At 37.7% G+C, this 17,500-nt stretch overlaps 2 protein-coding genes and 1 non-coding gene across 6 annotated transcripts in view; 1 reads left to right on the forward strand and 2 right to left on the reverse strand.

Moving 5' to 3' along the window:
- Positions 1-12,436, reverse strand: part of eps8a (epidermal growth factor receptor pathway substrate 8a) — a 35,722-nt gene extending 23,286 nt beyond the window's left edge. The window contains 1 exon segment of the mRNA XM_042721556.1: positions 12,267-12,436. The gene's annotated coding sequence lies outside the window, so the exon portion shown is untranslated.
- Positions 12,437-14,013: 1,577 nt separating this feature from the next.
- On the reverse strand, positions 14,014-14,085 carry trnam-cau. Its single transcript has one exon. It is a non-coding gene; the product is annotated as a tRNA-Met (tRNA).
- A 619-nt stretch (positions 14,086-14,704) lies between these two features.
- The window catches only part of LOC109074329 (serine/threonine-protein kinase TBK1-like), a 21,320-nt gene continuing 18,524 nt past the window's right edge, over positions 14,705-17,500 (forward strand). For 3 of the 4 annotated variants that reach the window (XM_042721557.1, XM_042721561.1, XM_042721560.1), the window contains exons 1-5: positions 14,705-14,807; positions 15,491-15,596; positions 15,776-15,916; positions 16,783-16,912; positions 17,412-17,500. The exon at positions 17,412-17,500 is cut by the window's right edge and continues 93 nt beyond it. In XM_042721557.1, the coding sequence (XP_042577491.1) occupies positions 15,510-15,596; positions 15,776-15,916; positions 16,783-16,912; positions 17,412-17,500 (447 nt within the window). In that variant the 5' untranslated portion in view covers positions 14,705-14,807; positions 15,491-15,509. Of the gene's footprint in view, positions 14,808-15,170; positions 15,409-15,490; positions 15,597-15,775; positions 15,917-16,782; positions 16,913-17,411 lie in introns of those variants that run through there. The other variant, XM_042721558.1, reaches the window with a different exon arrangement.

Below are 17,500 nucleotides of genomic sequence, written 5' to 3' on the forward strand. Positions count from 1 at the left end.
TAAAATGCACCTTAAAATGCATGTTTTTTTTTTTTTTTTTAATTAAATTTTCTAATAAAACAACAGTGGTACTGGTATCTCATAACAACAACATGCACAGCTAGTTCTTAAAATAGACATACAAATGCATACAAATGCTTAAGAGCAAAGACAGAAATAAAAAAAAAATTATAAAACACAATTAGAAAGACATTAGAGAGATGACCAAATTTTTTTTGGATATCACCCAAAGAAGTTATTGGTGAAGAAGTTATATCTTATTCAAAGTATAAATGATATAACGAAACAAATTAATAATTAATTAGGTGAAGCTGTACACTTGAATTTGTCATCAATTAGTAATTAGGAGCATTTTGAGGCAAAAGTCATAGTTAATAATTAGTTAATAGTGAGAATTGGACCCTAATCTAAAGTGTGGCCAGAATAATTTATGCAGGTAATTGAAAGAACCGTTTCACTTCTATCCTTGTATCATGAACTTGTCGAGGTCGCTATAGGATTTAGAAGGTAATTAGTAATAAGTAATTAAAATACTTTTTGGAGAGAGTGATTTGTACAGTAATCTTATTACGCTGAGTAACCTACCCAACACTGTTCATAAGTGAGCACTGAATTCTGACATACCTTTTTTGGGGAGAGTTGGGGAAAGTTACTTTTAAAAGTGATGTATTACAATATTGTGCTACTCCATAAAAAAAAAAAGTATCTAATTGCGTTGGAATGTCATGCATTACGCACCTGAGCTGGGCTTTTCGGCAGCTGTAAGGGCCCTTTCACATCAAAAGTGAATTTGAATCTGTGTATCTGATATAATGTGTTTTATAGTTATAGTATGCTATTTCAGATGCAGCTCATGTGTGGTTTATGTCTGCCTTGCAGCTCCTCTCCTCTGAGCTCAGGGCTCCGCGTCACACTGATGCCGCTGTTAAAGACCCGTTTAGTGCATCTGAGGTCGAACGGAGTCGAACACTGAGATGATGAATGATCAGACAGTCAGTCTCCGGCGCTCGTCGCCGCACGTCTATAATTAGCCCCGCGTGGGCCGTTAGCAGGTTAATCTGGCCGATTGAGCAACGAGTCAGACACAGAGTTAAACTGTCCAAGACCATCAGCCTGTGAAACGTCAATCATTGAGCCGAATGTAAGTTTATTCTGACAGGTTAAACACCTGAAACCGATCCTTAACCAACACATCCCTAGTGAAAAACAAATATACAATACTTAAAATGAATTTCAAATAAATTTATTTCATGCTAAGCATACTACAAATACATTTTTATGTTTATGTACTTAATAAAATGACCTGCAATTGTACTTTTTACTCTTAATGTTGTACTTTAATTGTGCAGAATGGTGCTGAAGTTAAATTAAAGACTTATACTTCAGGTACACTTTAAATCTTTAGCATTTAAAATTTTATATTACTCAAAGATCATACAATCCTCATCAAAAGTGACATTAAAACACATTTTAGACTTAATATTAAGAAAACTGCATTGTGCACAAGCAATATACCAAGTAAAGTGTAATTATAAATATGTAAATATGTTAATAGATTTGAACTATATCTAGTAGGAAATAAAGGAATTTAGTTATATTACTTTTTTACTAGGGATGTGCTGATAACCGAACACACACACACACACACACACACACACACACACACACACACACACACACACACACTGGGAGAAGGACCAGAGACGGAGAGATGGAGTCCAGCAGCTGCTGACCGTATGAATGATTGATCAGATCACAGGCTGTTTGTGGGTCAAGCGGCTGGAGTCTGTTCCACTACAAACCCTGACTTACAGCATTACGTACAGTACACCACCGGCCAAAAGACTGGAAGCATTACGATTGAACATTATAAGAAAATTAAAGAACAACAAGAACAAAAAAGAATGTTATCCATGTTGATAAAACACTCAATATTTTTGCAGCAATCATTCAAAAATGTGGGATAACTAAGATTTTAAATTTAAATTTATGCATTTAGCAGACGCTTTTATCCAAAGCGACTTACAGTGCATTACGGCTATCAATTTTTACCTATCATGTGTTCCCGGGGATCAAACCCCCAACCTTGCGCTTGGTAACGCAATGCTCTACCACTTGAGCTACAGGAGCACTTACTACACATAAAACACATTTTACTGTAGTTTTATTCATCAAGGAGTCAAGGATGCATTAAATTGTTTAAAAGTCAACGTAAAGACATTTATAATGTTACAGATATTCCCATTTCAAATAAATGCTGTTCTTCTGAACTTTCTGTTCATCTGTGAATCCTGAAAAATAAAACCTATCAAGAGTTTCTGCAAAAATATTGTGCAGCTCAACTGTGTTCAACATTGATAATAATAATCAGAAATGTTTCTTGAGCAGCAAATCATCATATTAGAATGATTTCTGAAGAATCACGTGACACAATGTTGCTGAAAATTCAGCTTTGATCACAAAAAAATAAATTACATCTGAACAGATATTCATAGAAAATAGTTATTTAAAATTGTAATAATGTTTCACAATTTTGACTGTATTTTTGATCAAATAAATGCAGCCTTGGTGAGCAGAAGACACTTCTATCATAAACATTAAAACATCTCAGTTATTCCAAACTTCTGGTCAGTATTGTATATGTATACACAACAAAAGCAGCGTCAGATGAGTCATCAGAAGAATGACTCTGTAAGATTCACATCAAACATGAATCACTTCTGTTCGACAACAGAGCATCATACGCAGCGTACAAACGCGTTTCTCCTCCTGCATCAGCACTACCTCAAAAACATCAACAACACCAACAACAAAAAAAGCGATTCATACAAACAATCACTGAGGAATCATGGCGCACACGTGTGAATCACACAGCAAACAGAACAAACGCTCTCTTGACTCGTACCTGTTCACAGCCGCCACGACGTGCTGCTTCTTCTCACGGTGGAATCTTTAAGAGGATTTGTAAGGAGCTTTACAAACTCACACAGGTCTGTGATTATCCACTCCAGCGCAAAGGATGCTGGGACACGCGTTCTGTTCTTCTGAACATCTTTACACGATCATAACATAAATCTGTGGGACGGTCAGTTTTAATGAGTCTAATGGAGTCTGCTGAATCCTCGACTGACCTGCTTCCTTCTAAAAGCATCAATCTTTGTCCATTCAGGTCCGTTTGTTAAAGACTTTCTAAATCAGGACTTTCCAGTGTTTTACATCACAAACCAGCTTTTTTTTTTACCTTCATACAAGTGTTTTTATATTTGGATCTTAACAACAACAACAACAACAACAACAACAACATACATTGCATTTATTTATGTACTTATTTATTTTGTATAATTTTATTTATTTTATATTATTTTATTTATTTATATTTGTATTTATATTATTTTATTTATTTATATTTTTATTTATATTATTTTTATTATTTTATTTATGTATATTATTATTTTTATTTTATTTAAATTATTATTATTTTATTTTATTTATTTTTTTTTTACCATAATGAAGCCCGATATCTCTCCATTGTGTTTCTGTGTCAGCTGTGAATCCATACGCTGCACATTATTCCTCTTTAATCCTGTGAGCTCTTCTCTTTGCGTCTCCAGGCCTGTGTGTAGTACCCAGAATCCTCAGCGCTCGCTGACATCACAAACCTGTCCTGATCCTATTAAACACAGCTATATTAAGATCTTTATGAGCACCGTGAATACAGCACAGCACATATTAACCAAATGAACCTCTCCTTTAGCAATATGAGGTCAAAGGTGGGTCAAACCGAGAAACATCAACTGGTGAATCTCTCAAACACGTCAAGAACACGCCAACATATTCTGTATTTCATGACAACTAATGTATGTAAATGGTAAAGTCTGTGTAGGAAGCGCGTCTCTTCAGTGGGATTGTGAAGAGAGGCGTGAAACTTTCCTCTGTTTAGACTTCATTTACAATCTGCTCACAAACCGCACTGAGGAGACGAGGCGAGACGAGGCGGCGGATCTATATGGAGAAGCTTTCTCTCTCTCTGGAGCGATAACAGCATTCATCTGAAATCACTGCTTCTCCAGCGCTGGAAACTAAAGCCAGTAATTAAGACTCACAATAGAAGCGTCCCAGAAAACACCCAGCAGTCAATCACATACGACAGCGCTGGACCATCCAAGCACACACATGACGGCCGTATCATCACTGTTTCCTCTTTTATATTTATTATTTTCTCAGTGCAGACTAATGATAGGGTTGCTAAACATTACATTATTTTAATATAGTCAGCCATGAACTGAAGTGGGCCGGTCTGGCATGAAACTCCAGGGCTGAAAATGACTCCCACTCTGTCCCTGGTCAGGTCGAATATAGTTTTGAACCGCTCATCCTTCAATAACAAAAAAGCCACACCATAACAGATTCTTGTGCCGCTCAAACCATTCAGATCAGACTGAAGTGATCAGGGATTCTGTTGAAAATATATCTTTGGTTGAAGGAATGAATCAACGACTGGCTCATAAATACAGTGAATTGTTTCGTTTCACAGTTCCTGAAGGAATCAGTTCAAATAACTCACTCAAAAAGAGTCATTCCTAAATGAACAAATCAGCTGAATGAATGATTCAAACGACACACTCATTGTGTCTAGTTTTGTTTCTGAGTGAAACAGCGTTCCTGAATGAATTGTTGAATTACTGAATCAGTGACACACTCATAAATACAGCATATAGTTTTTGAATAAATCAACTGAATGAATTATTCAATGACTCGGTTGCATGAATGATTCGAATGACTCATTCATAAAGACAAGTCCCTGAACAAATCGGCCAAATAAAATAACCAAACTCATTCCTCAAAGCAAATCGTTTCAAAATTACTTTCTCAAAGAGACTTGATTCATTCCTGAATTAACTGAATCAATGACCTACTCATAAGTACAGCAAGTCGTTTCATTTCAGTGTTTCTGAATGAATCAATTAAATGAATTATTCAATGACTCGCTCAAAGTATTTTTAAATGAAGCGGTTGCATAAATGATTCAAGTGACTCACTCATAAAGACATTCACTTGATTGGTTCCTCAATGCATCAGTGTATTTGAACAAATCAGCTGACTGAATGATTCAAAAGACACAATTTCGTCCTGAATGAATGAACTGTTGGATTAATGAATCACTGACTCACTCGGTAACATGTCGCCACCTACTGGTGTAACAACGAGATTCAATGGCCTGAATGAACTCTTGTATAAGGTACAATGAAATCCTCTGTCCAAAGATTAAGGAAGAGACTACATTTATGAAGATCATACCGCTCTGATATAGCATGAACTCTTCTAATCCATACCAATAGAAACTATTAGACCATCCAGGGGTTTTTCCTCACTGATTAGAGTCGTATGACTCATCACAGGAATCACTCAGAACCACTGACGTGGACACACACACACACACACACCTCAGAAGGTCAAAGGTCATCTGCTCTGTGTTTACACTGGCTAATCTACTTCCTGATTTCCGCTCCACCCAGAAAGAAATGACATCATCAGCGTGAGGCTTCATTATCTGTTCGGTGCTGCAGCAGATTCTTCTGTCGTTAATTGAATCGTTTGACTTCAGCAGAAAACCATCATGCTGTTTGTTAGTTAAACACGGTTAATGGTTAATTAGCACATTCCACCTACAGGAGGTCAAGGAACCACAGGGACATCTTACAGGAAAGGAAATAAAGGCAAATATGATTAGATTACTAGAGCTGCTGACTTCAGTGAACACACCAGATGAAGTCAGAGAGTGATTTCACACACGTATGACCCTCACATTGTGTGTGTGACGTTACTAAACCACCATGAACTAAAACAAAACCATAAAAAGGAAAACTTTTTAGTTACTTGAAATAAGCATTACATTAACTAAAATTAAAATTTTATTACATATTTTATTATGTGAAATATAACAAACTTAATTTATTACATATTTTACTAATATTTTATTATATTTCTTTAAAAAAAACTTTGAAAAAAATAATTATTTTCATTTAAGTACTAAAATAACAAAATAAAAACCAAATAAACTAAAACAAATAAATACAATTTTAACTAAATAAAACTACACGTTTATATAAATACATATATTTATAAAAATATATCTATCTATCTATCTATATATCTATATATATCTATAAAAAAAAAATTTTTATTGTTGCTATTTGGCAAATAAACTAAAATAACCAAATAAAAACTAAATAAAATAAAACAAATAAATGAAAAATTAAACTTTTATAAAATATAACTACACAGGCACAAAAAGGACAAAAAACACTAAAACAAATAAATAAAACATTTATAAAATAAAACTACATAGACATTTTTTAATTAAGAAAATCAAAAAAAAAAAAAAAAAAAAAAACTAAAAGCCTAACCATGAACAAATTTATTGAAAACAGAAAAAAATACATAAAAATAAAACCCAATTAGTATATTACTGATAATACAATAACACTGGAATGCGAGACGTGAGCATATCTCTGGAGAAGACGCCAAACACGGTCATGAGGAAGTTCAGAGTCACTGATAGAGGCTTTATTGATAAGCTCATGCTGAACAGTCAACTGTCTTATTTCCACATTTACTTCCCTATCCACTACAACTTAAAGAAAAGAATAAATAAATAAATGTAGAGATCGAACAGGTGCGACGCGCAGCAGAGTAACAGGAGCAGGTGGAACCAGAACCTTCTTGACCTCTGTGACCTTCAGGAACCCGATCCGGCCGCACCCTCCGCGCGAGGTCACGCCTCGCACGCGTCACATGACGCTCTTACAGTGTGTGTCCAGTGACGACACACACAACCTGATCAAACATCAGCTGTGTGACCACACCACAGCAACAACACAAATTAAACAACAAAAGAAATGTGACCCTGGAGCACAAAACGATAGACAAAAAGCATTTTCAGTATCTAAGAGTGCTTTGAGTTTACAGACAAACATAGTTATGGGTTTTTCTGTTTTCCTCTGCATTATTGCTGCTGTTTGATTATTACTGATGAGTTCATAGACAGTGGTGGCTTTAACACTGAAAACATAACTTACTGTGTTTACATCAACTTCAAATCATAAAAGTAGATGCATTTAACCACAAAAGTCTGTCAGTGTAATAACATCTTGAAACAAACACTTACTCACACCCAAATAATGACAGGTGGAAACACACACTGGCTCACGACAACAATAAAAATAACAGCGAGTGAAAACACAACTGATGCATAGATTAATTTCAACACCCCTAATATTTACTATACAGTATCGCCTTCAGTGAGTATATCCAACTTTATACAGAGAATTGTGCAATAATATTGTTACATTGCACAGGTGAGATCCGCTAGTACACACACACACACACACACACACACACACACATATATATATATATATATATATATATATTTTTATTTTTATTTTTTTTCAGTTATCTAGGCACTTATGATAACAATTCCATAGTAATATAAACACACACACACGCACAACCCTCCTCCTGTTGTTTTAACAGAACTGTGATCACTAATTAACCAGTGACTGAACACACACACACACACACACACACACACACACACACACGGTCGTGAGCGGAGGCTGGGGTGAATAAGGAGACAGTAAAGCACATTTGATCCTTTACAGCTCGTCAGAGACAGAGAGTCTGTACTGTACTGAGTGTGAAATCAGCTGTTACTCTGAGGATGTGATCCAATTCTCACTGTGTGTGTGTGTGTGTGTGAGAGAGAGAGAGAGAGAGAAATAATTTTTTCAATTTTTAATGACTACGAAGTGAAATGATTGACTATGAAATGATTTATGAAGGATCACGTGACCTTGAACACTGGAGGGACAGTGTTTTTTTAAAACAGTTATTTTAAATTGTAATAATTTTTCACAATTTTACTGTATTTTCAAAATTTTTGATCAAATAAATGCAGTATTGATGAAGCTGAAGAAACTTCTTTAAAAACATTAAAAACTGTACTGATCCCAAAATTTTGAATAGCAGTGTGAGGTGAGTGTGTGTGTGTGTGTGTGTGTGTGTGTGTGTGTGTGTGAGTGTGTGTGTGTGTGTGTGTGTGTGTGAGAGTGAGTGAGTGAGAGTGTGTGTACATGTGTGTGTGTGAGAGAGTGTTTGTACGTGTGTGAGAGTGTGTGTGAGAGTGTGTGAACGTTTTTTTTTTTTTTTAATGACTGAGTCATAACCTTGATCCACTGGCCTGTCATACCATGAACCATTGTACATTTTTTTTTTTTTTTTTTTTTATTATTAAAAATGGACATGTATAAACATGGACATGTATTGTGTGTGAGACCTGAGAGAGCAGACGGGGTGTATGTGTGTGTGAGTGAGAGTGTGTGTGTACGTGTGTGTGTGTGTGTGTGTGTGAGTGTGTGTACATGTGTGTGTGTGTGAGAGAGAGAGAGTGTGTGTACGTGTGTGTGTGTGTGTGTGAGAGATAGTAAAGACAGAAAAGAACACAGAGTTACAGCACAACATCAGAAGGTCATTTCGCCCTGAACACACAGCTGAGACGCGCTCACATGACGAACTCTGAACATCTCGTTTGTTTTGCTGTCCTTCTGATAGAGAGCAGTGAGATCCGTTAATGATCGCCAGTGCCATGAATCTCATTATCTCATTAGGAAACCTGTGTGTCAAACACGGCCTGCGCTGATATGATTCAGCCTGTGTATCTCGAATACTTCTGCTCTGATTGTCGCTCGCGTGCAGCAAGTAAGAGAACAGAGGTCAGTGTGCTCTGAGGTCATCACAGGAGCAGCTGTGCTATGAATAGAGGACAATAAAGGACGTTATGACTTTGTAGATAAGGCAGGAGGAAACTCGCTCAATGGAGGCATGTTCAGCTCATTTGTGCGGATCAGAAACAGACAACAACCAGACAACATTAAAATCAAACAATCACACTTATACAGGAGCGTGTCTTCCAAGATTTCTGAACCCTAATGAGACGACACATACTGCAGTTTCTAAGGTCAGCACATGACTCAAGGGACTTTCGCACAGAATTGCATTTAAAAACACGAGACACCGAACTCAGGAATGGTTGTTAAAAAAGCGCAGCACAGAACGCCTCCTCCGACATGTTGCCGTAAATTAAAACAAGTATTGCTACTGTAAACAAAAGCTGGCAACGCTTGCTCCGCCTCCACACTCTTCTGATTGGTCCACTGCTCTGGAACGGACACCGATGAGCGGCACTGCGTGTAAAATTCTTTTAACTTGACACGGTGTCTTAAAAACACAGCACTCATGTGTAAGACGCTGTAAAAGTGAAATATTATAGATATTATACACATTCCTCTAGCACACATTTACATAGAAAAATAACGGAAAAGTAGCGCATTGGAATGGAAAAGACGCATTCTGTGCGAACAGCCCATTATAGAGCAGTTAATAAGATATAAACCTCCACTGATGTTCTCATTTGGCAGAACCGTTAACATCCATGAAGTCCTTCCACTGATCAAAATGTACTTTATAGAGAAAAAAAGGGTCTTAAAATGTTATTTACATTAAGAAAAAATAGTTCTGGAATGGATTACTGTAAGGTTCTTTGGAGTCAGAATGGTTGGCACAACCCCTTTATTTTTAAGAGTGTACAGGAATTGAATAAAATTAAATTCTCCTAACAAAGACTCCAGAGACCGGCACTATTTTCCTCCAGCAAACAGCAGAAATCCTCCAGAGACTCCTTCCTCCACCAAACAAGCTCCGTGAACGTACCAAACACAGAGTAGTGAAAAATCTGAGCGACACCAAACCTATGGGCTCGGCTTCAGTCTGCTGAGATTCTCTCGCAGAGACAAAACGCCATAATCACTTCACCACGAGCTGCCAAAGAAACGATCTGAACACAGCTGACGTCCTCACGGCACACAAACAAAAACAAATACAAACAAATGCTGAGAATATCCAGAAATACTCATGAATCCCCGGCCTGGGGCCAGCGGAGGTTTCACATGGTCCCAGACGCAGCTGCTGTTTTTAACATAATGGAGCAAAAGTCTTAACGTAACACTGCAAGATACTCAGTGCTGGTTATAATGCATTAGAAGTGATGTGAGTTAAGTGATAAAAAGTAACACAGTACTTTTAAATTTACAATAGTTACTTTTTCAAATAGTTACTTTGTTTCCATGTCTTGACTGACAGCTCTGGTGTTGCCAAGGTGAGAGAAATCAGGAGTACATGTGAGAACATGATGTTAATGTAGTTCTAGACTAAATGTAAAAAAGCATTTAAACAACACAAATAGGCCTATCCTTTATGTATTTAATCCCATTTTATTAGCCAGTGTCTGTGCTGTTGAATTCAATGATCCAATTTACCAATGCTAATAAGAAAAAATTACTTTAGATAAACATAGCGTGTGTTTCATTTTTTTTGAGAAAAAAAAAATTTTTATATTAAAAACAAACAAACAAAAAAAAAAAAATCCATAATCCCACTTCCTACACCCCATTCACGTCACTTTCATATGCAAACCCTATTCAAATAACAAACAAAAAGAAACGCATTACTCACCATCAAAAAAAACATCTTTTTATATTAAAAACAAACAAGCAAGCCCAGCTCAGATTTAAAAAGCAACGTAACGCATTACTTTCCATTAAAAGAAACTATGTAATGCAATCAGCTACTTTTTTAGGAAGTGACACAATATTGTAATGCGTTACTTTAAAAACTTTCCCCAACGCTTAAGATATTAGTGAAGAGCATGTTATCTAGCGCAGAGAATCCTGCTAGAGAGCTCACGTTCAGGTCAAAGCTTGAAACTCATCATACTACAGTGACCAGCAGCTCAAAGCTCCAGCAAAACCCAGCGTGAACCCTTAAAATACTACAGAACCGTAAGAAGTCTCAGCAGCTGAAGATAACACCACGGCTCAGTGAAATCAATGGAGACATTAGCGGTTATGTAACAGGGCTCCAGATTTAACCCGTAGCTCTGGGACCTGCACCGCTCATAACACCAATTACTGAAACTCACTGGAGAGCGACTCCGTCTTACACTGGGTCCCTATTAAGGGCCGTTAACCATTTACTCCCCTACACAGAACCATCTCAGATTAGAGCTTCTCAGAATTACAGTCAGGGTTCAGGAAGTGCTAAATCATCGACTGCAGCGATGCATTAATGAAGTCTGATCTCTGATCTTATTTAAATGTTAGTTTATAAGCAATTAGACTATTATGTCTGAAACAAACAATTATGTAAACACTGGTGATGTATAGCGGTCATCATATCCGGTGAGATTCAGTATGTGTTCATTCTTTAAAGTCAGGACAAAATATATCAAACCTGAAAGACTTTGGGTATATAATGTCATTGCTGTATTCATTTTTAAGGGATTCCCAAACGTTTTTGTCAGCCATACTCCTTATAATAAAATATTTAGCTGAAATCTCTGGGGAAGTTAATATTTCAATAATTTAACAAACATTTGCATGTTTACAGTTCTCTGATGTCAGTTAATGGTCACTGACATGCAGGTAAACAAATATCTTTATGATTTAATTAATTATTACCGTCATGTCAACTCACAAACCCACTGTCTTTCTCACATTAAACCCAGTTTGTGAAACCCTGATGTAATGTAATGTTTAATGTGTTTTATAATATTGGAATATATTTTCTGTCTTTGCTATATAAATAACATTAACATTATATAACATAACATTTAAATGTTGTCATTAAGCTGACGCTTTTATCCAAAGCGACTTACATATGACTTATGAATTTTTATATCATTATGGTACATTTAGTGGTAACTTTAAAATAATTTTGATAAAAAAAAGTAGGCTTAATTTAAAAAGAAAAAGAAAAAAAATAATACATTACCTAAAATGAATAACCTCGATTACATTACTGATGTTGAGTTATAATACGATCTGATGCACAGCACGGATATTAATGTATGGGCAGTGATATATTAGTGTAACAAATGTTACAGGCGCGTGCGCGTGACCGGCTCTGCCATGGCAACCGGGACAGTATTTACCGCGCGCAGCCGTTAAACCAGCGAACGGAACGGAACCGTGACCAACACACAAAACAAGCACAATAACACACGCTAGCTACAACACACCGCGAACGAGCTGTTGTTTGTGTTTACAAAGAGTACATTTAAAAACACCGCGATCTACATCGTACAAGTGCGCGCGCGCGTGTGTGTGTGTGTGTGTGTGTGTGTGTGTGGTGTGTAAACACACACTCACCTGTTTCTGTATTTCTTTTACCGCATGGCAGAAGCACAAACACACACGGCTCGGCAGGGGACGGTGACTGTCAGTGAGTTTCTCGGTTAAATGAGAAAATAAAGAGCCGCTGGCGTGAGTTAGATTCGCGCTCCGCCTCACCGACCCCCGCGCGCGACCCGACAGCGCCGCCACGCGAGCGCGCGCGTCATCACACCTGAGCGCGCAGGTGAACGTGCCATTCGAATTAATGACAGCTGTGTCTATCTATCTATCTATCTATCTATCTATCTATCTATCTATCTATCTATCTATCTATCTATCTATCATTATAATAATAATTTCTATTTGTGTCCCTGGAGCACAAAACCAGCCATAAGGGTCATTTTTCTGAAATGTATATTTATGCACCATCTGAAAGCTGAATAAATAGCTTTGCATTGATGTATGGTTTGTTATGATAGGACAATATTTGTCTGAGATACAACTATTAGAAAATCTGGAATCTGAGGGAGCAAAAAAATCTAAATATTGAGAAAATCATCTTTAAAGTTGTTCAAATGAAGTTCTTAGCAATGCATATTACTAATCAGAAATGAATTTACAACAAAATATCTTCACGGAACATGTTCTTTACTTAATAATAATAAATAAACACACCATTCTGGAAATATGAAACCATCTTCATTTGAAACACTGTCTGATGATGGAGGCGATTTATTATTGGTAGTTCAAACAAAGCAGAACAGAAGATCTTTTGGGATCTGTTTGTCTCTGGGTGTGACGCTGAACTAGTCCTGCTTCAATCTCCATGAAAGCTGTTCTTCTCTGATGAGTTTGTTCTGTGCTAATATTTATTAGAAAACGGTGAGCTCTGCCTTAATGTGAATCATTAATACACAAAAGATCAGCTCGATTCAAAGAAAAAGGGCAGCATATTGTGTGTGTGTGTGTGTGTGTGTGTGTGTGTGTGTGTGTGTGTGTGTATAGTGTGTTTGTGTGCGTGTGTGCGTGTGTGTGTGAGAGAGAGTGTGTGTGTGTGTAACCAGGAGCAAATGCCCCCACAAAGACAGTAATTTTGGCTTTGGGGACATTGTTGCTTCCCATCAGGAATACAGCGTACTTATAAATCAAGAATTTTGACAATCTAAAACAGCAGAAAGTTTCCTGATAGAAAACACAGTTTACAGTAGAGAAACCATTACACCTGAACTCATAAAACATGGAAACCAGTGTATAAATAACACTCCTCTCTTTACACACCTTCTCTTATTTACATTTTGCTTCATATAAGTTTTATTTTCCCAGTGTGGACATATCAGAAACTAGTTCTTTAGGAAAACCATGGTTTTTACTACAAATAAAGAAAAAAAACATTGTTAATATAGCTGACCACAAATTAACAACGGTTTTGCTACATTACAGTTTATTTTATGCCAAAAATAAATAAATATATAAATAACATGGTTAAGTACTACCATTTTACTATAGGCTAATTAAACCAAGGTTAATTTTCGCAAAGGGTGTAATGAAAATTTTATAATAACATAGCATAATAAATATTTTAAAATGACAATTTAAAAAATATAGATTAAAAAGTAAGCAAGCAAAACTAAACCGATATAAAACACAATAACAACCGTGTAATAGTAATATTCACTGTGATTATGGATTGTGTTGCTTTAGTACAATCCTTAGTTGTAGTTCTTTCGTTGAGTCTTTCACATTTATGTTGAGAAGTCAGTACTTTTTATGAAATATAAAAGGTTAGCAGAGGATGGTTTCGATCCATCGACCTCTGGGTTATGGGCCCAGCACGCTTCCGCTGCGCCACTCTGCTCGCGCTGCAGTAAAGGGAATTACACTGTATATAAACACAACACACCTCCAATACATAAACGCACTTTCTGCTGTCAGCCACTATTAGAACGATGCCCTTACTTATAATGGTGGCTCATATCACATTTGCATTATGTATTTATATGAGAACGTCTTTAGATCTTCGCTTCGCTTCGTCTATCGCTACACATCGAGCCTCCTCTGCGCTGAGCAGCGCCCTCTACCGGTGCACTACTAAAATACTATTGGACAAAACCCCTGGAAATAACACGTCTGTGAAAGATCATCTGCTGCTGTAATAATTATAATAATAAAAAAATGCAGAGAGAGAAATAAAAAAGAAATGTGAAACAAACAAACAAAACAATAACCCATACAGTAATTTTTGTTCTCCTCTACTATGATATTTACGGTTGCATAAGGCTGTGTTCGCAATGGAACACTTAGATACTACTTAGCGGACAGTATACAGTGTATGTACTTTAATTAAAATATTACGTGAAACTATGCACGAAACGATAAACGTTGTGGGCTATTAATATTTATTTGATGCGCACTAAAAAAAAAGAAAAAAAGGAGAAAAAACGTATACGCTCACTGCAGCATCGCTTCTGCAGAAGTAGTACGAGTAGTACGGTAGTGTGGTATTGAGCACGCAGCCTGCGTGCTTCTGCGTCAGGTGATGAAAACACGGGAAACGGAAGAGACTTTCGTGCTCTCGGGGTAAGAAAATAAACATATAACAATAGCATAAAATACATCATATAATCCTCATACAGCGCTCGTGTCATCTAATTCTTATTCGGAATATATTATCGCTGTGTTTACATAATTAACGTACCAATGCGATGTTTTGATCGAAGTGTATTTGCTTATTTATCGCGTAGGATAAAACAAGGCGCACGAAAAGTGATGGATATTCGTCGCGTTCTTCATTCGTTTCTCGAGATCACGATAATAAACCGCTTTATTCTGTCAGATGTTAATTCAGCGTACTTTCAGTTTCACTCGGTTCGGCGTCACAAACACGCATGTAACGTTAGATGATCTGTACCACACGGTTCGCTCTCGCTTCTGCTTTTTTAGTCTCTTTTAAGTGATTTTATTCTAGTTTCACGCAAAGAGGCTGAAAGGATCACGCGCTGGTGCGGGAAATTCCCACGGACCCGTGACGTCACGGCGATTGATTTCACAACATCCTCGTCACCGCGTCAAACACGCGCGTTATGATAATATATCAGCCGCGCTTACAGCTGTGCTTTGTCAGTTCTGGTGTAAATGTCAAACCGAGAGCTAGAGAGTTACAGAACAACTGTATCAGATGGTATTACCATGGTATCTGAAAATATACTGTAGTATGTATAACTTATGCTCATTTATGTCATGCATGCTCAATGTGTTTCCAGGTGAATCTATAGAGTCATCATGCAGAGTACGGCGAACTACCTGTGGATGATGTCTGACCTGCTGGGTCAGGGAGCCACGGCCAACGTTTACCGCGGTAGACACAAGGTATCCACACTGTCTGTACTTGATTTGCTTTACAGGTGCACTGTCCTACAGTCTGGATCTCTCTCAGGTGGATTTTGATTCAGTGACTCTTTTGAATGATTCGTTGACGTTGTACACAGCTGGTGTGTGCTTATTCTGAGTGATGCAACCTGATTGAGAATCTGTCTGTGTGTCTGTAGAAAACCGGGGATCTCTATGCGGTCAAAGTGTTTAATAACCTGAGCTTCCTGCGTCCGCTGGACGTCCAGATGAGGGAGTTCGAGGTGCTGAAAAAACTCAACCACAAAAACATCGTGAAGCTCTTCGCCGTCGAGGAGGAGGTGAGACCGACGCGGTCTTAAAACGATCTCAGCTTAGATTTGTAGAAATGTAGCACTGCATCAGTGTCTCAGCAATGGATGCTCTGCAGTGAATGGGTGCCGTCAGAATGAGAGCTGATAAAAACATCACAAGTAATCCACAGCACTCCAGTCCATCAGTTCACATCTGGAGAAGACAAAAGCTGAAACAAATCCAGCATTAAGATGTTTTTAACTCAAATACATAGAGTCTGTAATCCATAATAACACTTCCTCCAGTGAAAAAGTGTTCTGGTGTGAATCAGGGAGAGAAATCTGCACAGATCAAGCAGCGTTTAAAACAGCTCTAAACAAATATGTGTCTGGATTTTGATGTGAGAGACAACAGCAGATGCACTTTTTCACTGGAGGAAGTGTTATTATGGATTATAGACTCTATGTATTTTAGTTAAAAACATCTTAATGCTGGATGTGTTTCAGTTTTTGTCTTCTCCAGATGTTCACTGATGGACTGGAGTGCTGTGGATTATTGTGATGTTTTTATCAGCTCTCATTCTGACGGCACCCATTCACTGCAGAGCATCCATTGCTGAGACACTGATGCAATGCTACATTTCTACAAACCTGATGAAGAAACAAACATGGGTGTACTGTTTCTTTAAAAAAACCTTTCAGCTCATATAAGATTAATAACAGTTTAGTTTGTTGTTTCATGATGGTTCTGATTTTCTGCTGTTTTTCTGTAAACCCTTCCCTGTTTTACTTTCACAAACACACACCTGTAATACCGGTTTTCTCCAAACCACGAGCATCAGAGGTCATTGTTCTGTGTTCTTGTCAGTCAGAAATAAGATGTTCATTTTTTGAAAGTGTATGTTGTGTGTCAGTCGAACACGCGTCACAAGGTGCTGGTGATGGAGTACTGTCCGTGCGGAAGTCTCTACACAGTCCTCGAGGAGCCGACGAACGCTTACGGACTCCCGGAGGACGAGTTCCTCATCGTTCTGCAGGATGTCGGTAAGTTCTAGATCGGGGAATTTAGTGGGAAAAGATTGTTTAGATCGTTAAAATGTTCTTAAGGGGCCGTTCAAACAGAAAGCGTTTTTCTATTCTAGTGCGCTACTTTTCCGTTGTTTTGTGTGTAAACGCGTCTCACGTCTTTTGCAGTTTTTAAGATGCTCTGTCAAGTTAAAAGAATTTTAACTTTTACATGCAGCGCCGCGCATTGATGTCAGTTCCAAAGCAGCCAATCAGAAGAGCCTGGAGGCGGAGCAAGCGTTGCAAGCCTTTGTTTACAATAGCAAGTTGGCATGGCAACTGTTTTATTTGACGCAAACATAGCAGAGGAGGTGTTCTGCTCCACGCTTTAAAAAAAAAAAACATTTCTGAGCGCTGCGTCTCATGTTTTGAGATGCAAATACGTGTTCTGTGTGAACGGCCCCGAAGAATGTTTCTTCCTTTTCGTTTCGCTTTATTCTTGCGAGTTTCTCAGTGCCGCCGCTGATGTTTGTAACAGTGGCGGGGATGAATCATCTGAGGGAGTACGGGATCGTCCATCGAGACATCAAGCCCGGGAACATCATGCGTGTGATTGGAGAAGACGGA

Source organism: Cyprinus carpio, chromosome B4 (genome assembly GCF_018340385.1).
Source record: "Cyprinus carpio isolate SPL01 chromosome B4, ASM1834038v1, whole genome shotgun sequence".
Taxonomy (NCBI): Eukaryota; Metazoa; Chordata; class Actinopteri; order Cypriniformes; family Cyprinidae; genus Cyprinus; species Cyprinus carpio.